Here is a 26,020-nt window from a genome sequence, read left to right as displayed (position 1 = left end):
AAGTCGGATGCTTTACTGTCTGAGTCACCCAGGCACCACCCACCAGTTTTTCTTCAAATCTCTTTTCATTCAGTACATCCTTCATGAACTCCCCTCCACCTCAAGTCACGTGTTAGCCCTCAGACATGCGAGGCGACCAGGGTTGGCACTGTCAGAGGGGGCCAGCAGGGAAGACCCACTGGCAGAAGGAAGCGTGGCAGCGGGTTGTCAGTAGGGCCTGGACGAGACCCAGGTAGCCGAAGTTCAGAGAGTGAAGGAGCAGTGTTCCGGGGAGGCTGAGAAGTTGGCTGGGCTTCACATGGCAGCCAAAGAGTTGGCCTTGGCAGGAAGGAGTGCTGGGCTCTGCTGGGATGTCTGCTATGGGCACAGGTGGCAGAGCGTCCATGTACATCAAGATTCATCCCCCCGAACTGGGCATGAGATGTGAAGTGCCAAGGTTTGAGGGGCTCTGGGGAGAGACTGCAGAGCTGGGGGAATGGCCCCTTGCGGGCTTTGAGGCCAGGTGGCTGCAGTCACAGCACCAAAGACCCCTTTTTCGAGGCCTGGAAAGCTCAGTCACATTGTTCTCTGGGAGGCCAAGGCATCAGGCAGCCTCCTGAGAACCCAGTGCCACCCTGTCCACTCACAGGACTGACCTTGCTGGCCTCAGCCAGTCGGGACCGACTGATCCACGTGCTGAATGTGGAGAAGAACTACAACCTGGAGCAGACCCTGGACGACCACTCCTCCTCCATCACGGCCATCAAGTTTGCTGGTGAGTCCTTTCCTTCCTGCTTCGCCTGCCTTGGTTGGTGCACCCCTTTGGCTACACGTAATAACAAGACTCCCTTTAGTTTGAACAAAAAAGGGAAAAGCAAGCTCTGGATTCAGGCCCAGCTGGATCCAAAGGTTGATTTATTCTATTATTATTATTTTTTAAAATCATCAAGACTCCCTCTGTCAGCTACACCTTTCTGTGGTGGGCAGCATCTGGGTGTCACTGTGCCACTCGAAGGAGATTTCCCCTCTTCCTATCAATTTTGGCAGAAACTGGGAGCTGAATTCCCTTGTGCAGGCTTGAGGCACCTGCCCTTTTCAGAACAGTTATCGGTGCCGGGGCTTTGGGGTGTTTTCTTGGGCCAGGTCTGACTCACGTGCCCCCACCCCACACCTGCCTCCACCCCTGATCCAGAAGGACTGGCATTAGGTGGATGCCATTCCCCACAAAGAAATCGGGGTGCCAATCCTGTGAGAGGACAGCGGGATGGGCACTGGTGACTTTGGCAGAAAAATAGGTGACTGCAAAGGTTGCCGGGAGCTAATTCTGTGCTGGGGAGGATCCTTGCACTGCAGTTAGTCCATTCCTTACCTCATTTACAGCGAGAGTCACACAGCAGTAGGTGCAGGCTTAGGATCTTGCCTTGGGCTGCCCTCCAAAGTGCATACTCAGCCAGGAAATCAAAGGGATTCCCTTTAGACTCAAAAGATTCAGTATGAAGGTTTGGCCCTAAGGAATTCCAAGGGGAGAGGAGGCAGGTCCTATGAGATTTAATTGATCAGAACCCAAGAGCATATTCAAAACTATATTCCAGAAGAATCTACTCATGAAGAGAATACATCTATGTACTCATTCCAAGTTCTTGACTACGAAGAGTTTTTATTTTTACATATAATCTTGTGACTGAGAATGTATTAATGTCCCTTGATCCTCTCTGCTTTCTGCCCTACCTCTCCGTAGCCAAAACAAGTTAACAATGGACAAAAACAAGTTAACAATGTTTGACGTGTCTTGATGAAGACAACCAAAGCTGATCAGCTAAAACTTTCAGACATCTTTAAAAACCTGTTCATTCCATGGGATAGAGTTAGTTAGAATAAATCAGCAAGTCTAGCAGTTTGGCCAGCAGTGACATCAACTTTCACGAATGGTCTAGATCCAAGAGAGGTGATGACTGGCCAAGGGGTGGCCCAGGAGTTGGTCCTTAAGGCCATCTCCTGAAAGGTGTGGGCTTTCATTAGAACCCCCAGCCAGTCTGAGAGGATGTAACTCCTAACCCCAGTTCCTGAGTGCCCTGCTGTGGCTGAGCTATGCTCAAAACGCTGATAATTTTAGTATAAACTGGGCTCCAGCCAGTCGAAACCTGACTGAAACTGCCCTGCTAAGGTAAGATTCAGTCTTTAACAGTTTTATCTGAAAAATATCCAAACAAATGAATACAATACAGATAGTTTACAGAACAGTACAATGAACTTCCACATCAAGGTACTTAATCAGTACATATGAACTAGAACAGACACACCCATTGTTTATAACCAGTGACTTGTGTCCTAACAGTGCTAGGTCCTTGGACTCCCCACCCCAGGTTAAGAAGCAGAACATTACCAGTAACTTACAGGCCTCTTTGGGTCCCTCCCAGGTTACACTTCCTCCCCAACACAGGGTCACTGCCTTCTGTGAGCCAGTGACTCCTGCTTGAGTAACATCTTAACTTGTGCATCAGGCCTGAGCCCTTTCAAATGTCCTGCAGTGAAGCAAGGACACTGTGCTTAGATCTGTGCTTAGCAAGGCTCTAAGTGTTTTGTATCTGTTCTGTCTTTATATTCTCACCAGAACTCTAAGGTATTTGCTGTTATTATTCTAATTCTATAAAGAAAGAAGAAAAGCAAGGATATTTATAGTGCTTACTGGGTGGCAGCCACTGTTCCACAGGCTTCACACAACTTCGTGGGGGCAAGGGCTGTCATAGTCCTGTTGTACAGACAGGAAACTGAGGCATGGAAAGGAAGCCTGGGTTTGGAGCACAGTGTTTGGCCAGAGAATGCCTGGGTCTAATACTGGCCCTGTCCGGACTCTCTGTGCTCTAGAACAAGGCCTGTGTGACTCTAAGCCCCTGGGTTCACATTTGTACAGTGGGGTGGCTAGTGAGCCATCAGAAGGGGATGCGCGATGCACATGTGGCAATGGGGCCTGGCCTGACGTACATGTGGGTGTTCTGATTGTTCATGATGGCATGAGCCTCCCAACCCTCTGCGTGTCTCCACTTGCTCCCCGCTTTGGTCCCGCCTCCACACTGCTGCCCTAATCACCTTTCCAAATCCCAAATCAGACGTGGTGCCCCTTCCGTGTCTCTGACATGTTTCCCTGTCTGCCCTTGCTCTGCAGAGACCTGCCAGGCCACTGCTCCACCTGTACCCCCCTCATACACACAGCTTACATCTTGGAGTCCTACCTGCACCCAGCACCCACTCTCCTCCTCCGGGAATCCGGAGTTCCCTTGCAGTGAGTTCCCTGGCTAGGATCCCCTGGCCCCAGTCAGACTCAGCAGGGGCCCAGCCTTGCCTAATGCACTACCTCCTTCTCCTCCAGGCAATAGAGACATCCAGATGATCAGCTGTGGGGCTGACAAGAGCATCTACTTTCGCAGTGCCCAGCAGGTAGAGTGGGTTGGCCTCCTTGAGGGCTGGGGTGGAAAACTTGTCAGGGGTGTCCTCTGAAGGCCCTGCTGCCCTGCCAGGCCTCAGATGGACTACACTTTGTCCGTACCCACCACGTGGCAGAGAAGACCACCTTGTATGACATGGACATCGACATCACCCAAAAGTATGTGGCCGTGGCCTGCCAGGACCGCAATGTGAGGTGAGGAGCTGGGCTCTTAGCCCAGCCTGGTTTCTGAGTAGGACCTGTGTAAGACCTAGTCGGGTCTGTCTGCTCATGATCTCCCTGCCCTCTTCCCCCTCCTCATCTGGACCCTAAAGAGCTGGGTTGGGTAGAGGGACCCAGCAAGTGTTTCTTAGGAACTGGGCTCACCCAGGCCCAGCCTCCGGGTCAGCAGAGGGTTCCTGCTGGCTCTCCAGAAGCCCATGTGGGGTGACTAGGAGGCGCTGATGTGGTTCATAAATTCATTCATTCACCTACATTCCCTGAGCACCTGTCTGGGAGGGTAGTGCAGGAGACACAGCAGTGAGCAGGGCAGCCCCAGGTCCTGCCTTCATGGAGCTCACAGTCCAAGGGAGGAGAGGTGGACACCTCACTAGACAGTGACACCAGGGAGCGGTCAGGGCTAGGGGAGCCCAGTGGATCTGGGGGACCCTGGGGAAACCCCTAATCCTACCTGGGGATCAAACAGGGCTTGATGGAAAGAACATCTGAACTGAGACTGGGAAGGATGTGGAGGAGTGAGCCGGGGGAGGGGAGAGACGGATTGTGCAGAGGGGAGAGCATGTGCAAAAAGGTTCTCCACCCTTGCACTTGCTCATTCAGATTGAGTGCCAGCACTCCGCTTGCTCTGTAGTGGGGAAGACAGATGTTAACAGACATTAACTCAACGGATACCTCAATACATAACTTCCCTGACCTCAGCCTGAGAGGACATCTCATTTTTTGAGATGGTATTTCAGTCCAGGCATCAGATGGGAGATGAGAGGTGGCAAGGGGCCTCCAGGAGAGAGGAAGATGGTAGGTAAGGCTAGGACCAGAATGCAAGAGGGGGCAGGTGGGCAGGGCCACCACTGGCCATATTATGCCCCCACCTCCCCAGAGTCTACAGCACCGTGAATGGGAAGCAGAAGAAGTGCTACAAGGGCTCCCAGGGTGACGAAGGGTCCCTGCTAAAGGTGAGTAGCTGGGGCCCCTGGCGTGAAGACCACACACATCCCCCCTGTCTGTCAGCTGCCCTCATGGGCCACCCGAGACATGTGTCATCCTGGGTACCTGATCAAAGGATCACAGGCTGGCACCCACTCCGGCCTAGCTGACCAGGGTTGCCTGGGAACTGGGGGTATCACAGACTGTTTTACCTCTATTTACTGAGCCCTTTTCCCAAGTGGGGACATTTAAGTGGCTTCTGTTTTCAGTGGCCACGGTGTGGTGGGAACAACCAAAGACCTGGGCTCCCTTATCAGACTTGCTCCCTGCTGTGTTATCAGGACAAGATTGGGGGACCTTCTCAGAGCCTCTGAAGTAAGGGGGGTTGTGTTGAGTTCAGACTTTAAGGTGAGACTCGCAGCTCTGCCTCAGGCTATGACCTGGGCACGTGTCATCTCCTCTGGAGCCTGTCTCATCGCCTGTAAAATGCAGCTAGAAAGAGCCCCTATCATAGGGTTGTTCTCTGGAAGAAATCAGTTTGCACACGCAGAGTGTTTAGCGCAGAGCCTGGGTGGTAACTTTTTCACCCATGAAATGGAGGCAGGAGTTCTTATCCTAAGCAGGGTGTATGTCCTGAGGGCACCTGGGACGAGTCAGCGTGCCAGGCATCCCGCATGAGAGGGTCCTCCGTCAGCAGAGGCTGTGACATTTGACCCAGGCCTCGCCATAGTGAAGAAGCAGGCAGCCTAACTGTCATGTGGGTCCTCTTCTCGGCAGGTCCACGTGGACCCCTCAGGCACCTTCTTGGCCACTAGCTGCTCTGACAAAAGCATCTCGGTGATTGACTTTTACTCGGGCGAGTGCATTGCCAAGATGTTTGGCCATTCAGGTGGGTGTGCCTCCCTACGTGGGACACCTCCCCATGCGTCCCCACACGGCCTTGTGACTCAGAAGGCCTGCGTGGCTTCTTTGCTCTGCTTTCAGAAATTGTAACTGGCATGAAGTTCACCTATGACTGTCGTCACTTGATCACAGTATCTGGAGACAGGTGGGAAAGGCCTGGAGACTGCCCTTGGCTGGCCTCCCCCTGGGTGTGGGCAGGACCTGTACTGCGGGGAGTGCAGGGGCTCAGACAGTGGGAGCACCGTGCTCCTGGCCTGCCTGTGCAGAGTTCCGCCGAGGGTTCCAGCTTACTGCTCTCTCCTTTGACAGCATGTACCTTGGTGTCACACCCAGCCCTGAGTTCAAACCCCAGATCTGCCACTTAATTTACTTGTGACCTTGAGAACCTTGAGCAGGTCATTTCCCATCTGTTGTTTTTTTTTTCTCTCTCTTTTTAATGTTTATTTTTTGAGAGAGAGAGAGAGACAGAGTGTAAGTAGGAGAGGAGCAGAGAGAGAGGGAGACACAGAATCTGAAACAGGCTCCAGGCTTCAAGCTGTCAGCATAGAGCCTGACGTGGGGCTCGAACTCAGGACCAGCGGGATCATGACCTAGGCCGAAGTCGGACGCCCAAACGACTGAGCCACCCAGGTGCCCCAGGTCATTTCCCATCTTAAGCCTCAGTTTGCTCCACCAACTACCTCAAAAAATTGTACAGTGAGAATCAAATGGGGATATAAACTCCTTAGCTCATGGTTGGTGGCCAAGGAAGTCCCTTTTGTCTCTCCCTTCAGTTTATTTCAGTCCTTCTCCAGCCCCCTTCCTTGAGTCTTGAGGTCTTCAGAACAGGTCATGGTTTTGTGGAATGGTCTGGACCTACTCAGGGAGTAGACCTGACATGGCCTGGAACCCCTGCACTAAGGTGGTGGGGTGTGTTTTCTGGGAGGGGCCAGGGAATTGGAGTCTTGGCTATGGTAACGTAGGTGGCTTCCAGGGTCACATGGCTTCCGTGTTCACCGTTCCCCCTCCTTCCACATCTCTCTTCGGCCTCTGCAGCTGTGTGTTCATCTGGCACCTGGGCCCAGAGATCACTAACTGCATGAAGCAGCACTTGCTGGAGATCGACCACCGGGAGCAGCAGCAGCAGAACATGAGGGACGGGAAGTGGAGGAGCCAGCCCAGGTCCTGGCAGTGATCCGGCCGTCCCCCACTTGCCTGTCTGCTAGAGGAATGTCTTCCTGTCCTGGGCCCCGTGAGGAGTGAGGCTGAAGACATAGCCATGGCCAGCACAGCCGTAGGCCCTGCCCTTTGTGCACCTGTGGCCGAACTGGGGAGACAGACTTTGAATAGAAAGTTATGGTAGTACATGTGAGAAGGGGCTTGAAGTGGAAGAGCGAAGTGCCTGGAGAGCCTGTGAGCACTGCGATGGAGGGAAGCTCGGGGGACTTTGGGGACCAGAGGAGGCAGAGGAGGCCCCTGACCCAGTGTGCAGTGGGGAGGGACGTAGTCGGGGAAGGCTCCAGTGGAACTGAAGTGTCTTTTTGTTCTTTAAAGCCTTCATGCTGCAAGACCAGTTTTATTTGGAGTGAATTCATGTTCTAACTTTTGGTTGGGGGCTAAGTTTGGAGGTCTCAGCTGAGTGGGAGATTTGAGGGTTTATCCTCTCTTCTGCCTCTAGCGCTGTCCTTGTCTTTCTCTGTCTGGAGGCTTTGCCATTGCCTCCCAAAGGGACCAGGCCTTAACATGAGCTTCCTGTCCTACAGTGGTATTGGAGGTATTGCAGACCTAGGTACCAAGCGAATGAGCAGCTCCCTTTGGCTCCAGGTTTTGAGGCTTACACCCTGTCCTGGGTGCCCTCCGGTGCCTGCCTCGTGTCATGTGTGTTTTAGGCTCCTGTGCTCCAAAGGAGATGAAACCTCATTGCTACTCCTACACACACTTCCCAGAAGAGAACCCAGCAGCTTAGTACTCAAGCCCCACTATCTGCTGTGCTTTCTGTCCCATCGCTGTGACTCTGAGAGAGTTTATCTTATTTTTTGAGCCCAGCCTTGTTATATTTCATTCATTGTGGTGATGTTTCCAGCAGAGCGGTGTGGCAGGTGAGACCTCCCAGCATCGTCTTGACAAGGAGTCAGTAATGAGTTCATGTGGAAGCTAGCACAGGGCCCAGCCTGAGGCAGATCCCTGTCCCTCCCACCACCACCCCATTTACCTATTTCTCTCCTTGTTGTCCTCATTTCTGGCTTCAGGCAGGAGACCTATGCATCGGTGCCCAGCGAGATTTGCTCCTTAAGCCCTGGAGAGCAGACGGAGGATGAGCTGGAGGAAGAGTGCGAACCGGAAGAGTTGCTGAAGACGCCATCCAAAGAGAGCTTGGACCCAGGTTGGGAAAGGGGCCCATCCAGAGGGGCCCTATTTTGAACTTGCAGCGTAGGGATCACTGCTGGGTTTCACCCACTACTTGGTTTCCAGGGCCTGGAGGCGAAGTTCAATGATCCTATTAGTCAGTACTCTCACAGTGTAATAGCAACTGGACTCTCATTGGCTTCAGCTGGGAAGATAATTTATTGGGTCATGGACCTGAAAATTGGAGTATTGGCTTGGGGCAGTAGCTGGATTCCAGTCACCAGGTGATGTTAAAGAAACAGATTTTTCTCCGTCTTTTGGCTCTGCTTTTCTCCTATGTTGGCTTTGCTCTCAGGCAGACTCTACCTCTCCTGGGGGCAAAGATTCCCCCAGCAGTGCTAGGTGATAAAACTCTATATAGAGAAGAGAGCACCTCTTTCCCAGTAGCTGAAGCGAAATCCTGAGGTCGTGAGTCGTGTTTCTGGTGTGAGTCCTGGTGTGCTTCTGAGTCAGTTGCCGTGATTGGCCAGGCCGGAGTCATGTGGTCATCCCTGAGGGCAGAGGTTTGACTCAGCTCCACTTGAGCCACCTGTCCAAAAAGGGTGGGTGGGGGTGTAAGGGCTGTCCCAGGGGAAAAACAGGGTGCTGTTGACCAAAAGACATCAGATTCTGTTGTTCAGGTGAAAGGAGAATAGTAGCTCGATGACTTCAAAGCAGGCCAGACTTCCTCTAAATTTCTGCCCTTCCGCATATCACCTTGGCTTAGGCCCTCATGGTTGCAAGATGGCTGCTTAAGTTGCAGGCATCACAGGCCTCATAGCACACGGCAGTCCCTCCTACAGTCTCCTCTAGAGAGGAAACTTGCCCAGAAGCCCCTGGCAGGCTTCTCTCGGGTCCCATTGGCCATGGTTGCTCCAGCTAAGAGAGGCCGGGTGCTGTCAGTGTGGGGCAGGGGCCTCTACCAGCAGGGGAGAGCAGGCAGTGGCTGACTAGACAGCTGACTGATAGGCAACAGTAATGTAAGAATTCAGCCTTGGAAAAAAGGGTAAGCAAATCTTCTTTGTTGCCACCCTCACAACCCAATCCCATGTCCTCTGCAGGGTGGCTGTTTTATCAGTTTGGTATGAATCCTTATAGGCCTCTTTCTGAACATTAATGTACGTATGTACACAGCCATCAGAACACACCGTATTTATGTACATAAGTTGTATTCTACTGTAGACACCATTCTGTATCTTTTCCCTCTCAAAATTATCAGCCTGTATGTTGGTGGACACAAAACAGAGGCCTCCCTCTTTTAACCAGCAGGATAATAGGATATTTTTAAAATGATATTCGCCTCTGGATGGACATTTAGGGTTTAGACTATACACCATTGCAAGTGATGCCATGCTGACCACTCCAAGGCCTACTCCTTGGGCATGTGTGAGTGTTTCTCCAGGACAGAGGCAAGGGCTGGCACTGCTGGGCCCTGGGGTTAGCACGTTTTTTATTTTAAGAGAACCCCAAAGGCCCTCCAAATCCAGCAGTCAGTGTTAAGCCATTCATTCTCCCACACTTTTGCCAATACTTGATACTATGAAGCTTTTTAGTTTGAGCTAGTCATGGGTAAAACATTGTGTGAATTTGCATTTTCCTGACAATTAGTTAAGTTTGAGCATCTTTTGGTATGTCTGTGTTTCTTATAATGTGTCTTTGGAGAATTGCCTGTTTTTATATATGTTGCCTGTTTATCTATTGGGTTATTTATTCTCTTTTCATGGATTCCACGTGTCTCTCCAGACCCTCGGTGTCTGCTGACCAATGGCAAGCTGCCACTCTGGGCAAAGCGGCTGGTGAGTCTGCCCGGAGACCGGGACACCCAGGGCTGACAAAGCAGGGGTGCTCTCCTTCATGCTCTTCATTCTTCTGGGAGCCCATTTCCCTTTCTGGGTCTGTCCTTTCCATGTAGAACCCCATCATCCTTCCAGTCTCAGCTTAGGCAGCCCTTCATTCCTGTAACATACATAGTGAACACCTACCCTGTGCCAGGCTTATTCTGACCATTAGATACAGCAGTGAGCAAGGCAGACAAAATGTCGGTCTTCATGGGCTCATTTTCTAGTGTGGAAGATGGACAGTATCCACATTAAACAGGTAAGTTATATAGTATTTGGGAAGCCGACAAGGTCTGTGGAGGAAGAAAAGAGAGAATCTCAGGAAAATAACAAGTGTTGGGGGAAAAGCGCAATAATTTTAGCATAAACAGAAAAGGCCTCACTGAGAAGATGCTATTTGAATAGAGTTGAAGCAAGGGAGAAATGCAGATCCTGGGGAAGAACGTTCCAGGCAGAGAGAATAGTATGCAGGACAAAGGCCATGTGGCAGGATTGTGCTTCACATGTTCAAGGAAGTACAGGGAGGCCCAGCTGCCAGGGTTGAGGGTGAATGAGGGGCAGAGAGTGGGGAGAGGGGCTCAGAGAGGTAATGGGGGCCAGATGGTATGACACTGTGTGGGCTGCGGTGCGTTCCCTAAACATTCCTTATTGTCCTCCCCACTTATTTCTCCCCTCCCTGGCACTGAGTGAGATGGAGACAAAGGAGGGCTCTGAGTTGAGGAAGGCCATGACCTAGTGCAAGTGTGAACATGAGGGGCAAGTGGGGGACCGGGAGGGGACTGTTGGGATAATCCAGACAGAGGAGGTTGGAGGCTGGAACAGGGGGAAGAAACGGTTGGATTCTGGATGGATGTTGAAGGTGGAACCAAATGACTGGGTGTGAGAGAAAGAAAGGGACCAAGATGATTGAATGGTCGATTGTTTACTTGGGGGAGGGGCAGGCTAGGAGCTGGTGGGTTAGAAGCAGGCAGTAGAATCCTACAGCCTAGGTTGGATGATTCATTTCAGGAATAATGCCAGCCCTCAGATTAAAACCTATTAGCTCCTCAGGGAAGTCCTCCCTGCCTTCCCCTCCCCTGCAGACCAGGTCTGTCAAGACCCCAGGCTTCCCCTTAATCATTGAATACTACAAGTAGGGTTACATTCAACAAATATTCATAGCACACTTATTCTGCACAGGCTCTAAGTCTTTTATATGTATTATCTATTTAGTCCCCTTTGGAGTGTAGGAGCTCTTCATACCACTATTTCACAGATGGAGAAACCGAGGCCCAAAGAGGTTAAGTAACTTATCCAGGGTTACACAGATGGGAAGTACAAAACGTGGGCAGGCTGGCTCCAGAGCCTGTGTTCTCAAACACCCACCCTCCGCTGTCTCTCTCAAGCTATAATCTTATTTGGAGGCAGTGCTGGGCAGGACCAGTGGGGAGAAATGGCCACATCGGGGATGTGTTCGGACGGCAGAGCTGACAGAATTTGCTGAAGAAATACAATGTGGAGGGGAACCTGGGTGGCTCAGTCGGTTAAGCGTCCAACTCTTGATTTCAGCTCAGGTCATGATCTCAAGTTTCATGAGTTCGAGCTCCGTGTTAAGCTCTGTGCTGACAGCTTGGAGCCTGCTTGGAATTCTTTCTCCCTCTCTCTCTGCCCTTCCCTCGCTTGCTCTCTCGCAAAATAAATAAACATTAAAAAACAATACAATGTGGAGTATGAGGGACAATATAAGAATGAAAGATGAGCTCAAGGTTTGGGGCCTGAGCAGCAGAATAACTGAGACAGGAAAGGCTTCAGGAGGAGCCGATCTGGGGGGAAGATCAGGAGTTGTTTTCAACATGTTCACTTTGAAATATCACTAGGAATCCATACAGATGTAGAGCAGTTGCCTATGCATTTCTGAAATTTAACAGAGAGATTCAGGCTGGAGATGTGTATCTGGAAGTTGTTGCTGAGTGGTGTTTAAAGCCTAGAGACTGAGGGGCACCTGGGTGGCTCAGTTGGTTGAGCGTCTGACTTCGGCTCAGGTCATGATTTCACAGCTCGTGAGTTCGAGCCCGTCAGGCTCTGTGCTGACATCTCAGAGCCTGAAGCCTGCTTTGAATTCTGTGTCTCCTCTCTCTCTCTCTCTCTCTCTCTCTCTCTCTCTCTCTCTCTCTCTCTCTCTGCCCCTCCCTGCTCACACTCTGTGTCTCTCTCTCAAAAATAAAACATTAAAAAAAAAAAAAGCTGGATGGAGTCCATGCGGTGTCCCTGGTCCCCCATCGGAGTTGGTGAGCTCTTGGCTAGCTGCCTGACCATCCCCTGTCACCCTCAGCTAGGAGACGATGATGTGGCAGATGGCTCAGCCTTCCATGCCAAGCGCAGCTACAAACCACATGGCCGCTGGGCGGAGCGGGCTGACCAGGAGCCCCTCAAGACCATCCTGGATGCCCGGAACCTGGATTGCTACTTTACCCCCATGAAGCCCGAGAGCCTGGAGGACTCTATTCTGGATACAGTGGAGCCCCAGAGCCTGGTGGGACTGCTGAGTGAGGTACAGACCACCCCTGCCCAGCCAGCAGACCCTGCACCATGACTGCCCACCCAGGGCTTGGGGCCTCAGCATGCTTATTTTGAAAATGAGGCTGAGTATCCCTCTCTAGGGGTGCGAGGTGATTACATGACATGGTGGAAGGCAAGAGGGTGAGGCCCTGGGGCTGGTGCAAGTGAGACTTTCCAGGGCAGACCAGGAGTCTGGGAGGTGGGTCACTTGGGGGTTAAAAGCTTGGGCCCGAGAGCAAGCCTGTGCCTGGCTGGGGAGTATTTGAGCAGGTAGAGGCCTGGCCCTACCCCTTCCTAGCTGTGTGATGACTTACCTCAAGGCTTGCTTCTCTGGGCTTCTGCTTTCAAGCGCCTGGCTGACTCAGTCAGTGGAGCATGCACTCTTAATCTTGGGGTTGTGCGTTCGAGCTCCACGTTGGGCATAGAGATTACTTAAAAATAAAATCTTAAAAACAAAACAAAACAAGAAAAAAAGACTTCTCAAAAATGGTCATAAGAAGAACGTTCTCAGAAGGCTTTGATAGGAATCCAGTGCTAAGAAGAGGGCCTGGGCCCTCAGAAGTGCTTGAAGCAACTTCAACTCTTGTTCTCTTATCTTCCAAACAAAATTACTTTTTATTCTATTGTATAAACTTTCTTTTCTATTGTGGCATAATACACATACAGTTGTGTGTACAAACCCTATGCTGTTTGAGGAGAAGAGCTTGACAAATTGTTATCTATGTATGCACTTAGGTATCCACCACCCAAGCCAAAATAGAGTATTTTCTACCTCCTGGAAGACACCCCCTCTTGTGCCCCTCCTAATCAGTACCCCCTCCCTGCAGAGGCAACCAGCCTTCTGACCTCCCACCAAAGATTAGTTTGCCTGTTCTTGAACTCCATACAGACAGAATCTTAGAGAGTTGGATCTATATCGATTCCTTATCTGTAAAGGGGCTGGTGATCGTGCGGGAGGAGCATAGAATGAACTCAAGATGAGCACATAACTTGGCCCAGGCCCTGGCTCAAAATGAGTGTCCGGCAGTGGGGGCTGCCATCATGACCGACATCTTCACTGTTCTCACTGGTGTTGGCGGAACACCTGGTGGCTTGCAAAGGGCCCTGGTTGCCGTAGCTGCTTGAAATGGCTGTGCTCTCTTCATCCCACAGTTGGAGAGTCCCCAGGAGGATGGCTCTGGGCATCCCTCCTTCCTGCCCCTACAGAGGGAGTCCCCTGAGGACAGGGAGCTCATCGTCTACTCCCTGGAGGCAGAAGTGACGGTCACAGAGACAGACAGGTGGGACTCCTTTGCACCAAGGGAAGCCTTAGAAGAAGCCTGGGTTACAGGCATGCCCTGGAAGAACTGCTCCCCGCTCTCCCAGTGGGCCTGTGGGGCAGGGTTGCAAGGTCTGAGGGGCACAGGAGCCTGGCCCTGCAGCCTCAGCCACAGCCTTAGCTTCCCTGGTTCCAGGCAGAAGGTGCAGGGAGCCTTTGCAGAGGAGAGGCGAGACAGTGCTCCCAGTGGGAACAGGGTGCAGATGTGTAGGGGTTCGGGTGGGGGCCACTGTATACTAACATGAGTGTGTTCGCTCATTTGCCCCACCTCCACTGGCGCTGCAGCAAGTATTGCACGAAGACGACCGAGGCGGGGCCCGGAGAGCAGCAGGGAGACGCCTCCCTCAGGGTCTCCTCCATCAGCTCCAAGGATCAGAGCCCACCTGAGGGTGAGTGGGGGCCAGTAGAGACCCTGCAGTAGTTTGTCCGTCCAGCCAGGCCCTCACCTGAGGATTCTGGAGCCCAACTGCCCACTGGCAGGAGCCCAGCTCTACCCTTTCCTTGAAGTGTAAACTTGCTGGTCCTTACAAATGGAGGGCGGGTATTATCACCCCCATCATCCAGATGGGAAAACTGAAGCCCTGGGATCCTGAGCCACTTACCTGACTCACCCATTACGGGCCTAGCTTTGGGCTCCTGACTCCTGCTCTGCTCCTCCAGACTCGGGGGAGTCAGAGGCCGACTTGGAGTGCAGCTTCGCCACCATCCATTCCTCCCCTCCACGGCCAGAGCCAGACCCTCAGTTTGACATGATGCTGCCCCCCACACCGGGTAAGCAAGGGCCAGAGGTGGGGCGGGCAGCGCGTGGGGATGGTCATGATGTACAACCACTCTCCCCATGTCGGCCCTGCACTCAGTGCCCACTAAGTGTCAGTGTCCTCAACCAGGAGACAGAGCCATTAGCCTCTCGGCCTAGTGGCAGCAGGGTGTGTGACGGGCGAGTCCAGCTTTCTCCATTGTTAAGTGTCTGGCATGTTTGGGCGTCTGCCGTGACTCATGGTGTTGACAGTTCTCTTCTGCCCGCCTTCTCGCCTCCCCTTCGCCTCTCCCCAGGATGCCCAGGGACCGCAGAAGAGCTGTCCCAGCCCGAGGTGCCAGGCATATCCAACAGCTCCCTGCCCCAGACCCCTGAGCAGGAGAAGTTCCTCCGCCAGCACTTCGAGACGCTCACTGATGCTCACTCGGAGGGTAGGACGGTGCCTGGGCGGCCGTCCAGCACTGGGCACAGCGCGGGTGTCACAGGGTGGAGCCTCCACGGCTGGCAAGGGGGCAGAAGGGCTCACATTTTATCTTCAGGACAGAGCCGCACAGGCTCTTCTCCCAGCTGCGTTTGCTCCCAAGGCATGTGTGTGGTCGACTGAAGGCATTTCTAAGGGTCCACCTGCTGGTCTGCGGGTCTTTCTGGGTCCAGGGCTGGGTGGCTGGAGGGATTCTGAGGGCTCCCCTGGCATCTTCCCCTAGAGCTCTTCCATGGATCCCTGAGAGACTTGGAGGCCTCTGAGACTGAGGACTTCTTCAATCCCCGGTTGAGCATCTCAGCCCAGTTCCTCTCACGCCTCCAGAAGACATCCAGGTAGGAGCTGGTGAACCCCCACCCCACCTTCCAACTCTGTCCCCCAGGGCGGGGCCACGTCCCCTCAACAACCCCCAGGACAGCCACAACCACCTGGTCTCCTTCCCACAGGTTCACCCACACCTTCCCTCCCCGGCTGCCCCGGCACCTTGTGAAGTCCCCAGAGGTCAAACTCACGGACCCTGGGGGCAGTCAGCCCAGAGCAGAGCCCCCGAGAGCAGGCGCTGGCCACACCTCCCCAGGCAGAACCAACGTGAGTACTGGGGCCGCTCCCCCAGGACGTGGGGCTGGGAGTCCAGAGGCCTCGTCCTAACCTCATGGCTGTGCTTGCAGGTCCCCCCTGAGAAAAAGCCTGAGGAGCCCGTTGAGACCCTAGAGACCTGGTGCCCACTGAGTGAGTGCTCCCATCCACAGATAAACAACCCCAGATGCCCATCTGAGCCACGGGGCAGTGGGGATGGACAGGGTCTACTCAGACCCTGAAGCCACCTGGGGTGGGCCCCTATCTGTCAGCCCTACAGTGGGACGTGAGAGTGAAGCAGCTGCTTCCTTTACAGCCCCCTGCCTCACAGGTCCGGCACCCTGTGCCCCCTCCTCCTCAGTGCTGCCCACCGACAGGAAGCCTTCCACACCCACAGCCCTGCCCACTCCAGGCCTGGCTCAGGGTGTCCACAGCCCCTCCATCCACTCCTACATGGAAGCCACTGCCAGCTCCCGTGCCAAGATGTCACGCAGCATCTCCCTCGAGGACAGTGAGGGCCCTGTGCTGGCTGAGCTGGCCAGGCCCCTCCGCAGGCCCTCATCAGTCGGGGAGCTGGCATCCTTGGGCCAGGAGCTCCAGGCCAGCCCCACCACGGCAGCATTCAATTCTAACAGTGAGGGCCGAGAACGTGTCCTGCCCTCCTGGGGCAACCATGAGGCCCGGGCGAGTCTGAAGCTGACCCTGTCAAGCATCTATGACAGGCACTTGCTACCCCCTTCCCCAGTGGAACCTGTGGCCACCCAGCCCAGTGTCACCATCGCAACAGCCACCTTCTCGGCCTCCAGCCCCGTGGATGCAAGCACCCTGGGGCTCCACAAATCCACCTTTCTCCCAAGGCTCCTGGCCCCTGAGCCCCTCAATACCCCTGCCCACCCCAACAGCACCCCACTTCCAGAGGCCAGGCCTGGGGTCCCTGGCAGCATCACCTCCGTCCTGGAGACAACCCCTGGTGAGTTGACCATTCTTGGGACATGGGATTGTCCCCCAAGTTCAGCCCATGTACCAGGTGGCTTGGCTCCAAAGGTGGGGGTGCTTGACCCAGCCACAGGGGCTGTGCCATTCATTCATTCATTTACTTAAATATTTAGCGAGCACTTCGTATATGTTGGGCTTTGTTCTAGACCCTAGACACATGGGGCCTGGTGGTCAACAAGACTGCAAAGAATTGACACCTTAACTGGGACCAGACTAAATGTAAAGGAAAACGTTAAATGTTTCACAAAGTGGTGTGTGCTAAGGACAGAAATAAGAGAAACAGTTTAGGGGTTGGGGGCTGGGGGGGACAGGCAATGGTTACAGTTTTAAGCAGGATAATGAGAAAAGCTTCAGGGAGAAGGGGGCATTTGAGCAGAGTCCTGCAGGAGGGGAGGGAAGGGAGCCTGAGGGACTGAGGGAAGTGTTCCAGGCAGAGGGATAAGAATTGGGATCAGCCCAGCCACCCCAGCCTCTCTTAGACCAGCTAGAAAGAGGAGGTGCCTTTCTCACCCTGTCCCCTCTACCCTACCCCCAGATGCACTCAGTCTGGCCCAGGGCAACCTTGGACACTGGGAGGAGCCTAGGGTGCCAGCCAGGGTCCCACCCTCAGCTCGCCTAGACCTGAGCACTGTGAGTACCATCGTGCACAGACTGCAGACTGCCTTCCAGGAAGCCCTGGACCTTTACAACGTGGTGAGCCAAGCCCCAGGGTCAGGGGAGAGGGCTGGGGGGTGAGGGGGCCGGACTGCCTGGACTGAGGAACCGCTGACAAGGTTGGTACCCCCTTGCAGATGGTCTCCCGTGACGAGGTGAGCAGTGAGCAGCAGCAGGCACGGACTGAACTGGCCTCCACCTTTCTTTGGATCCATAGCCAGTTAGAAGCCAGTGACTGGCTGGTTGGAACTGACGTGGCCCAGGCCCAGCCCAGCCCAAGGTCCTCCTCCCCACCTACACTGTGCCCCCTGGCCAGCCCAGATTTGCATGCCCTGCTGGAACACTACTCGGAGCTGCTGGTGCAGGCTGTGCGGAGGAAGGCACGGGGGGACTGAGGGCCAGGAGCCTGCCCTCCACTACAGCCCTGCTGCTTCTGAAGAAATAGACATTTTAAGCAAATAAACTGACAGCTTAGAGGAATGGTTCCTGGTGCCTGTCTGGTTACATCCACAAAGCCCCCTTGAGGTGGATGCGGGGAAGGAGGGTAGGGAGGAGACCAGCCCAGGGAACATGAGCGGATAAACTTTGGAAGGGATGAAATTTGTATGCAGCAGGTGTTGGCCTAGCATTGTAGCCTCACCTGCCCTTCCTCTTCCTGTCTCGCCTGGGGGACATCAGCCCCAGTGCCCTCCCTGCCTTGTTTCAGGACTCCATCGATGGGACCAACATTCCCAAGAAATTTGGGAACCACAATAATGATCCCAGCACCTGGATCCATATCGCCTACGTAGCCCTCTGAGCTGCTGTGGGGTCCGTTGTCCTTGCGCAGTGAGGCCCAGCTATTCCCCAAGGAGCCACCAGCACTTCCTCTCTGCCCCCTACTGGTACCCAAGAACCCACTGGAGCCACTGCCATCACCGTGTGCCAGACCATGGTTCCCGGTACACACACTGCCACGCCACTGGTTCGTGGTCCCTAGGCCAAGCCCAGCTGGATCCTGTGAGGTCCAGGCTTTTGTCCCTAACTATAGCAGGGGAAATGGACCAGCAGGCTCTCTCACTGGACACTGGGGCAGCATGGCCAGTCCATCTAGCAGCTGGAACAAGTAGCTTCCCCAGCAGGAGGACTACAACTAGACTCGTCCCATGAGCTCCCAGCTCTGGTACCAGCTTCCCTAGGCAGCAGGCATCTGGCCGTGTGGCGCGTCTGCCAAGAAGGCCACTCTTGTGACCACAAAAGTCCCTGCTGTCCCAACTCTCTCTAAAAAGGAAGCCAGCAAGGGCAGGGTCCTCGCCGAAAGCACAGCCCCGCCATGTGGCTTGCTGTGGCCTGAACCACCACTTGCCTGAGTTCCTCTCTGCTCTGTTTGGTGGTCATGGCCCACTAGAAACAAGCTTAGACCCACTCTTGTCCAGGGTACCACAGAGCTCAGACTCAAACCTAGGCTTGCCTGGTGGCAGAGCCAGACACTTCAGCATAAAGACATGGCCCTGCACTGTCTCCATAAACAATTACACACATCAGAATCAACTGTGCAGTTCAAAAAAATCCTGCCGGGTACCTGTGTCGGTTCTGTGTGTGAGGGGTAGGGTGAGGAGCAAGACAAGATAAGCAAAGCATCTGCCCTCGCGGCATTAGCCTTCTAGAGAACAAAACCGGAATTAAGATGTCACTGTGCTGGCTTGGCTGATGGGTCAGGGAAGGCCTTTCTGAGGTGACATTTGAGCTGAGGCTTGAGAGAAGGCACGGGTCATGTGGACATCTTGGGGAAGTATCCAGGCAGACAACAGTGGATGCAAATGCCCCATCGGGGGGATGAAATACATATGTAAGGAATGCAATGAGCCAGGAGAGGAGATGGGAGGAAGAACAGGGCTCCAGGGGGCAGGGCCTTGTTTCACAACATTTAAATCCAAGAAATACAACACAATTTTCCCCCCAAATAAGATGCCTGGGCTTGGTATTTGAGATGTCAGGTGTTATTTCTCAAAGCTCCCTCACCCTGCCCCAAGGAGCCCAGGAGGTCCAGGACTCAGGTGGGCTGGACCTCTGACGGGAGGTTCCCTGACCTGCCCAGCCCCACAGGTTACAGACCACTGGGGCCCACTGTCCTTGCCTCTGCCTAGCTTGGCCATGGTCACCTAAGATCCCTGATGCGAAGCTTGGCATCCAGGCCCCCGGACACCCAGAGGACCGTCTTGAGTCGTGCCCCTCCTGGAATGTACCCCTCCCACCCTGTATCATAATCAAGCCTTCAGCTCCCTAGTAGCAAATCACTGGCTTATGGGGTTCCAAGCTGTAGGGACATTTGCTACTCTTGACTATGTTCCTGCTCCATTAACCCCTGAGTCTTGAGTTCTGCCCTCCAGCTTAGTAGGCTCTCTCATAGCTGCAACATGGCTGCCGTACCAGCCCTCAGCAGTACACCTACCCAGCCAGGAACAAAGGCATGAAGGAAGGCAGCCACCAGCATAGTGAGAACAGTGCTAAGCCTCCCTAGACACTTCCCCTTTCAGAGCGATTGCAGGCAAGAGGAATGGAGATTGCTTTCATTTTCTTGGACCAGCCGTCTCTCCTGTCCTGGGCATGTGGCTGCTCAAACAAAATTGGGTTCTCTCAGCACAATAGGAGGGTGGGCTGGTAGGGAGGACCCAGGGTGCCTGCCACTCTCCACTTCCCAATGCCAAGCTCTTCAGCCCTAGAAGGACCAGACTTTCTCGCCTCAACAAAACAGCTGGTTAAGAAACCACTGCTGATGGGGGCGCCTGGGTGGCGCAGTCGGTTAAGCGTCCGACTTCAGCCAGGTCACAATCTCGCGGTCTGTGAGTTCGAGCCCCGCGTCAGGCTCTGGGCTGATGGCTCGGAGCCTGGAGCCTGTTTCCGATTCTGTGTCTCCCTCTCTCTCTGCCCCTCCCCCGTTCATGCTCTGTCTCTCTCTGTCCCAAAAATAAATAAAAAACGTTGGAAAAAAAAAATTTATAAAAAAAAGAAACCACTGCTGATGAATGTGTGTGAGTGTGGTTTGTGGACTGACAGGGTCCCAGGAGGAAGAGGACAGCATGCTCACATGGGATATTTCAGAGAGTTTAGTAAAGGGATCATTTGCAAAGAAGTGGGCAGGGAACAGGGAAATCATAGGGCTGGTACAGTACCCTGAGCTGGCACCAGAGGTGAGCTGTTCCTCCCACCCTGGCCTTGAGGTGCAAGGGAGCCAAGTGGAAACCAGAAGAGCCAATACTGGAGAGAGGGCTGTCCTAGGGAAGCTGTGTCCCTGGCAACTCCATAGGGGGAGAGTTGGAGGAATCCTTTCCCCCATCTTCTGTGGGGCTCCCCACTGTCAAAATCCTGGGAGCCAGGGGGCCCAGGAACCCAGATGATGCGGTCCACCCAGGTCGGTCTCCCAGGACACAGAGCAGGGAGGAAGGGGACAGAAAGGGCCTTAGGGAAAATAAAGACACCCAGCCCCGGATTTCTTCCCTAACGTGTTTTCAATGACACAGGAACCAGTTGCCCTGAAACATGCTGTTGGGCACGGAGAACTGGGCACCTGAAAGAGACAAAATGGCTCCACCTAACCATTTGCCAGCTCATTCTTCAGTGCAACTTGCACCCTGTACTCCACGCTGGACAGATCCCAGATACTGGGCTGCCAGACCTGTGCCGGACACACCAGTCATGGCTGCACGAAATCCAACAATTGTGAGATGGAGACACTGAAAATTCCGTTTTACAGATGGGCTGACTGAAACTCCGATGCTTGCCTAACCACCTCTCAAGACTTCCTAACAACCACCCTGTTTATATGCTGCATGCTAAGCATTCTCCCCACATGATCTACATAGGCCTCTGACACAAACCAGCCAAGGGAGACACATTAGTTCTATCTTCCAGATGAAGAAACCGAGGCTCAGCAAGAAGTGACTTGTCTGAGTCTTGCTGAGGTAAAGTGGAAAAACTCTGCCTCCCTTGCTGCCCCAAATGAATGAGCAGGACTGACTCTCAGGGAATGTGAAGAAATGAAATAATGCTCCTCTCACCACCAAGCCTTTATATAGACTGTTCCCTCTGCCTGGAACACCCTCCCTTTTACCTGAAACCTTATCTTCCTTCAGGGCTCACACCCAGACAGTCATCTCTGAACCTTTAAGCTGGATCGGGAGCCTCTTCTGGGCTCCCATGAGCTCCCTGAGTTTTCTCTATTACAGTTTGGATCACTTTGCCTGTGCATTCCCCATCATAGCCTTGGTCATTCTGGGTTGTCACTGGTGGGTCTGTCTCCTTCACGGACTAAGTTATGTGCTCATTTTTAACATTGAGCTAGACCTGGCCTATAACTGGAGTTCAGGAAATTGCTGAGTGGATAAATGAGAGAAAGTAACTGCACAGAGAATATTCAAAATCCTTAACCAGTGGTTAAGGGGTCAGACGATGATCAGTCTAGAACACAGACAAGACAGAGTGTTAGGGTGGGGTTCTGGGAGCCCCTGGCTGTGTCACGTGACCCCCTTTGGTTCCTGGACTGTGGGAGAGTGGGGGAGTGGTGTCCCAGGCAATCACTAGGAGCTGGACTATTAACACACCAATATTTTAATTTTTTTTTTTTAACATTTATTTATACTCGAGACAGAGAGAGACAGAGCATGAACAGGGGAGGGGCAGAGAGAGAGGGAGACACAGAATCGGAAGCAGGCTCCAGGCTCTGAGCCATCAGCCCAGAGCCTGACTCGAGGCTCGAACTCACGGACCGCGAGATCGTGACCTGAGCCGAAGTCGGACGCTCAACCAACTGAGCCACCCAGGCGCCCCAACACACCAATATTTTAAAATCTGCTACATCTGAACAGTGTTTCTGGCTGAACGTCAGTTCTTGGCATCTAATAATCAGAGGTGGAGCTTCCTGCTGGAAGATACACAGCCGGTGTCCTCACTTTGTCCTTCCCTACTGGACCCTGCTGTTCCTCCACCCTCTGGAGCAAGCAATCACAGCCACCACCCCCCTCTCCTGCTTCTCAGACAGCTGCTGTGATTTGAATAACCAAGCAGGTTGTTGGATGTCCGGTGGTGACTGATTTGCCTGGCAAACAGACCCCTCAGGTCCTTGGCCCAGCTGCTACTTTGAGAAGACAGCCTTCCTGGAGTCTCTTTTTCTTTTCCCCACATGCAGCAGCTAGCTAGGCTCTAATCTTGCCCTTGCTTGACCTTCTGGGGGGGGTCCCAGCACTTGGCTGCCCCTGGTGGCTGGAGAGTGCCCTCAGGAACCTGGTGTAGGAGAAGGGGGAGGAATGGTAGGTCCCATCTGAGGCAGAGGTAACTGGAGCCAGCTAAGTCCCTGGGCTTGTCACAAAATTTGCATGGAGAGAATGCAGGTCCTCTGTGGCTCCCCCTTCCCTTCCCTCTTCCCTCCTAGTCATCCTGGGGCTGAGGTGTGACCACAGGTGGAGGAGGCAGTAGTGCGTGGAGTGCCATCTCACCACTCCGGGAGGTGATGCCCCGTGTCTTCCTGGTCAGGAGTCGGCGTCCACAGCCATCCAACTGGGACCACTTGCCTGACCAGCTCCGGGGAGATGCCTATGTCCCAGGTGGGCCCCTCACTGGGCCTGGAGGCGAGGGGCAGGTAAGACACAAAGCATCACCGTGTCTGGCTTCTCTCCTCAGACTGCAGCAACCAGCGGGGCCCATCAGCACACCAGTCTTCTGGCCTTGGGGACTCTTGGGCAGCGGTGAGTCTGCAGCTGGACCACAAGACCCTGCTTCGTTTCATCCCTACCCACTCTCAGCCTGACTGCCTCTCACTCCCTTGAGCCCATTTGCTCATGCCCCCTCCACCCCCCCAGCCTCAGGACCTTTCCACCTGTTGTTCTCACTGCTGGAAATGCCTTTGCTTTCTTGGTAGAGATGTTAGGCTTCATCCCAGGCACCCTTTCCCTAAGCTGGGCAGTCACATTTCCTATCCCCAGAGATCTCTCTGTCCAGTGGGAGCAGAACAAGATTCAAGCCAAGTGGATGGTGATTTCCTTTATGTCAGGATCAGACAAGGTGACAGGAGCAAGGATGGGGGAAGACTAGGGACTCTCAGAAGGGATATTCAGCTGTGCATGCCCTGGAAGTAGGAAAACACTAGCCAGAAGATAAAGGTGACAGATTATTTCAGTATTTATTGAAAGCCAGGAACTGTTTTAGGCAATTGCTATTTAGCAAGAATAAGACAAAAATTCCTTCCTGGAGCTTATAATCTGTTGGGGGCTTGACAAGAAAACTAGAAAAAGGTCACGTTGGGAGATGTATAAATGGAGAAATAAAGCAAGGTAAAGGCAATGGGGGTCAGGGAAGGCCTCGGAGACAGGGTGGCATTTGCACACACGAATAGCAGGCAGTCTCTGGCCTTCCCAGACCTCCTTGGTTCCTGGTTCTAGTTTTTCCATTTGCTCCAGCCAGGGGGTCTAACTCCCATGTCCCTCCCACAGCCTATGCAGGGCAGTCTGGCCTCCACTCCCAGAGGCCCTGGGACACTTGGCTGCCCACTCTGCCCCAAGGCCTTCCCTTTGCAGCGCATGCTGACACGGCACCTCAAGTGCCACAGCCCTGCACGCCGCCACGTGTGCCGCTGCTGTGGCAAGGGCTTTCACGATGCCTTCGACCTCAAGCGCCACATGAGGACTCACACTGGTGAGGAGTGGCAGGGACAGAGAAGGGCAGCTGGGTCCCGGGAGGGTCTGGGATGAAATGAAGAGAGGTGCCCAGGATATGGAGTTTCCAGTGTTTGTATATATGGGGTGGAGACTCAGCCATCAGGAGACTGATCCCAGTCGGGTGGGTGTACGGTGACACGAGGGTAGAGGCGTGAACGACGAGGACAGTAGTGGATACATGGATCTAGATTGAAGGTGCAAGGTAAAGCCTCCTCCTTCGCCCCTGGGGAAGGAATATCCTGATGAGGAGGATGGGAACACAGGTATCTGGTCCTGTTTGTAGCAGGTGGAGGTAGAAGATGGTGGGACAGACCGAGGAGTCCAGACAACTTGGAGTAGGAATGGGGGAATGCTCATGGAGGTTAAGGTGGGGAGACTTTAGCTTGGAGGCCATTGTCCTGTCTGTCCTCTCCCCCTCTGCCCACCTGTGCAGGGATCCGGCCATTCCGCTGTGGAGCTTGCGGGAAAGCATTTACTCAGCGCTGCTCACTTGAAGCTCATCTTGCTAAGGTGCACGGGCAGCCAGCCAGCTACGCTTATCGTGAGCGCCGGGAGAAGCTGCATGTGTGTGAAGACTGTGGCTTCACATGCTCGCGGCCTGACACCTATGTGCAGCATCGTGCCCTGCACTGTGTTGAGACTGTGCACCCACACAACACATGAGAGGCAAATAAATGCAGGAAATGCACGCACAGAACACAGTATTTATTACACGTGGGAAAGGATGATTCACTCGGTCCAGCGGTGGCCACAGTGTGGGGCCGTGCACACATAGTACAAGCGCATGGCGTCCTGGCAGAAAGGTTGCCCGGTTAGGAAGGGTACAACATGGAACCACCATCCAGCAGAGCCTCACCCCAAGATAACAGGCAAAGGGGCTTTCCCCATTGGTAATGGTCCAGCTCAGTATGCCAGGAAGGGCAGGGTCCCCCCAAATGTTGGTATCCCCACCCCCGGTAAGGACCAAGCCTGGGATACCCAGAAAGCCTTTCTCCTGCCACTCACCTCGGCACGGGCACTATGTGACTGGAAGAACACCGCCTCCTTGTGGCCACACCTGAGAGGGCAGTCAGCCACTCAGCCTACCATCCCCTTCCCTCCTCCCTTCACCCAGGGAGGACGAGCCACGCTCCATCCCCAATATGAACGGCGCGCTCACTTTTGGCACGGGTGGTCCTCGGTCCGCGGCAACGTGGGGTCCTGGGACACGTCAGCGATGATCTGGGTCAGTTCGCTGAGGGAACAGAGAGCGAATAATTATGCCCAGACCAGGTCTCTCAAGCCAACAACCCCTTCCCCAGGCTGAGTCCTGCCACTCACTCCACTTCGTGCGTGATTTTGTTGACGTAGATGCAGCTGTTGTCGGCTTCCTGCTGGTAATCACAATTCCGGCACTACGAAAGGGCAAGGGTTGCGGGAAAGGGGTTGCGGGAAAGGGCTTACGGGGAGGTCTCGGAAGGGATTGGAAGGGAAGGCTGGGTCTTCCCCAGAGGGAATAACTATAGCATGGAGTTTCGAAGCTGGAATAATGGGGTATACCGAGAATCACCTCGGGGATGGACAAGACAGTGGGGGTTAACTCGTGGGACAGTCAGGAGGCAAGACCAAAACACGTAAGGGGCGTAAAAAGAAGTAAGGGTCATGTGGAGTAAGATGGGGCCACGCTGGGAACAGGTGGATCCCTCTGGAAAGACCCCGGCGCTCCGTGGGCTCGTGCTCACCGCGTAGAGCAGAATGCGGTTCTCCTTGTCCTCCTTGGGGTAAAGCATGTTGTTACTGTGGGGAGGGAGGAGACAGAGGTCAGTCCTGGGGCCACTACTTGCCCTCCTTACACACTCGCAGCCCCGGCCTCACCATTCCTGGCAGAATCGAATACCCACGAAACCCGGCTCATAGGTCCCGTCCGGTTCCATAGCTACGCACCGCCCGCCAAGCCTTCCGCGCTTGCTCCACCGCGCGACCGGTCGCGGGAAGGATCAAGCCTAGTTGCTTCGCCAAGAGAGGGGCGGAGCTGCGCACATGCTCTGGTTTCCAGCTGCTTTGTGCTTGTCTCTGTGCTCCGAGGTTCGATTAATAACTTGCTTCAGTTTTTTGATATTCTGCAGTAACTGCTTCCAATTTCTGGGCCTTACTTCCCCAGTTTGTAGAACAGTATGGTACGAGAGCCAGGAATACGATGCTTCACGTAATTTGCAAAGCGCCGACCATAAATGAAGCCACGGCTCTTTGCAGGCTGAAGGCCAGTGCACATGCGCGGATGGGGTACCTCCTGCCAGTCCTTCCCCTGGGCTTCACCCTTCTCCCGCCTGGGCCGTTTCCCGGGCTGCTATTGGAAGAACTGC

The 26,020-nt window shown here is 53.8% G+C and overlaps 3 protein-coding genes across 8 annotated transcripts in view; 2 read left to right on the top strand and 1 right to left on the bottom strand.

Moving 5' to 3' along the window:
* WDR62 (WD repeat domain 62) overlaps window positions 1-17,469 on the top strand; it is a 44,524-nt gene extending 27,055 nt beyond the window's left edge. For 4 of the 5 annotated variants that reach the window (XM_078438485.2, XM_078438484.2, XM_078438486.2 and 1 more), the window contains 20 exons: window positions 629-754; window positions 3,347-3,414; window positions 3,495-3,616; window positions 4,518-4,593; window positions 5,342-5,453; window positions 5,549-5,612; window positions 6,503-6,628; window positions 7,696-7,829; window positions 9,575-9,627; window positions 11,981-12,199; window positions 13,360-13,487; window positions 13,811-13,914; window positions 14,186-14,296; window positions 14,579-14,713; window positions 14,987-15,098; window positions 15,210-15,351; window positions 15,432-15,492; window positions 15,656-16,309; window positions 16,871-17,028; window positions 17,127-17,469. In XM_078438485.2, the coding sequence (XP_078294611.2) occupies window positions 629-754; window positions 3,347-3,414; window positions 3,495-3,616; window positions 4,518-4,593; window positions 5,342-5,453; window positions 5,549-5,612; window positions 6,503-6,628; window positions 7,696-7,829; window positions 9,575-9,627; window positions 11,981-12,199; window positions 13,360-13,487; window positions 13,811-13,914; window positions 14,186-14,296; window positions 14,579-14,713; window positions 14,987-15,098; window positions 15,210-15,351; window positions 15,432-15,492; window positions 15,656-16,309; window positions 16,871-17,028; window positions 17,127-17,384 (2,963 nt within the window). In that variant the 3' untranslated portion in view covers window positions 17,385-17,469. The remainder of the gene's footprint in view (window positions 1-628; window positions 755-3,346; window positions 3,415-3,494; window positions 3,617-4,517; window positions 4,594-5,341; window positions 5,454-5,548; window positions 5,613-6,502; window positions 6,629-7,695; window positions 7,830-9,574; window positions 9,628-11,980; window positions 12,200-13,359; window positions 13,488-13,810; window positions 13,915-14,185; window positions 14,297-14,578; window positions 14,714-14,986; window positions 15,099-15,209; window positions 15,352-15,431; window positions 15,493-15,655; window positions 16,310-16,870; window positions 17,029-17,126) is intronic. The other variant, XM_078438488.2, reaches the window with a different exon arrangement.
* A 4,976-nt stretch (window positions 17,470-22,445) lies between these two features.
* OVOL3 (ovo like zinc finger 3) lies at window positions 22,446-24,341 on the top strand. The gene is made up of 4 exons (XM_060652268.3): window positions 22,446-22,568; window positions 22,645-22,709; window positions 23,454-23,655; window positions 24,112-24,341. The coding sequence occupies exons 1-4, from the start codon at window positions 22,475-22,477 to the stop codon at window positions 24,339-24,341; spliced, it is 591 nt and encodes a 196-aa protein (XP_060508251.1). The 5' UTR covers window positions 22,446-22,474.
* A 21-nt stretch (window positions 24,342-24,362) lies between these two features.
* POLR2I (RNA polymerase II subunit I) lies at window positions 24,363-25,927 on the bottom strand. Of its 2 annotated transcripts, none has more exons than XM_078438483.2 (6): window positions 25,602-25,927; window positions 25,400-25,454; window positions 24,999-25,072; window positions 24,838-24,912; window positions 24,684-24,735; window positions 24,363-24,470 (listed from the first exon to the last, which is right to left on the bottom strand). In XM_078438483.2, the coding sequence occupies exons 2-6, from the start codon at window positions 25,445-25,447 to the stop codon at window positions 24,408-24,410; spliced, it is 312 nt and encodes a 103-aa protein (XP_078294609.1). In that variant the 5' UTR covers window positions 25,448-25,454; window positions 25,602-25,927; the 3' UTR covers window positions 24,363-24,407. The 2 variants fall into 2 exon arrangements, with proteins under 2 accessions (XP_078294609.1, XP_060508231.1); XM_060652248.3 differs by having other exon boundaries at window positions 25,533-25,915.
* Between the last annotated feature and the right edge of the window lie 93 nt (window positions 25,928-26,020).

Source organism: Panthera onca, chromosome E2 (genome assembly GCF_046562875.1).
Source record: "Panthera onca isolate mPanOnc1 chromosome E2, mPanOnc1 haplotype 2, whole genome shotgun sequence".
In the NCBI taxonomy this organism is placed as follows: domain Eukaryota; kingdom Metazoa; phylum Chordata; class Mammalia; order Carnivora; family Felidae; genus Panthera; species Panthera onca.
Note: the sequence above shows the minus strand (reverse complement) of the source record. Positions and strands in the feature narration are given on the sequence as shown.

Bases quoted from the DNA above. Each gene is read 5' to 3' on its own strand.
- OVOL3 (XM_060652268.3), top strand. From the start codon at position 22,475: ATGCCCCGTGTCTTCCTGGTCAGGAGTCGGCGTCCACAGCCATCCAAC. The intron at 22,569-22,644 runs GTGGGCCCCTCA...TTCTCTCCTCAG, and splicing joins GGGAGATGCCTATGTCCCAG to ACTGCAGCAACCAGCGGGGC. The intron at 22,710-23,453 runs GTGAGTCTGCAG...TCCCTCCCACAG, and splicing joins TTGGGGACTCTTGGGCAGCG to CCTATGCAGGGCAGTCTGGC.
- POLR2I (XM_060652248.3), bottom strand. From the start codon at position 25,591: ATGGAACCGGACGGGACCTATGAGCCGGGTTTCGTGGGTATTCGATTC. The intron at 25,455-25,532 runs GTGAGGCCGGGG...CCCTCCCCACAG, and splicing joins ATTCGATTCTGCCAGGAATG to TAACAACATGCTTTACCCCA. The intron at 24,471-24,683 runs GTGAGTGGCAGG...CCTTTCTGCCAG, and splicing joins CACATAGTGCCCGTGCCGAG to GACGCCATGCGCTTGTACTA.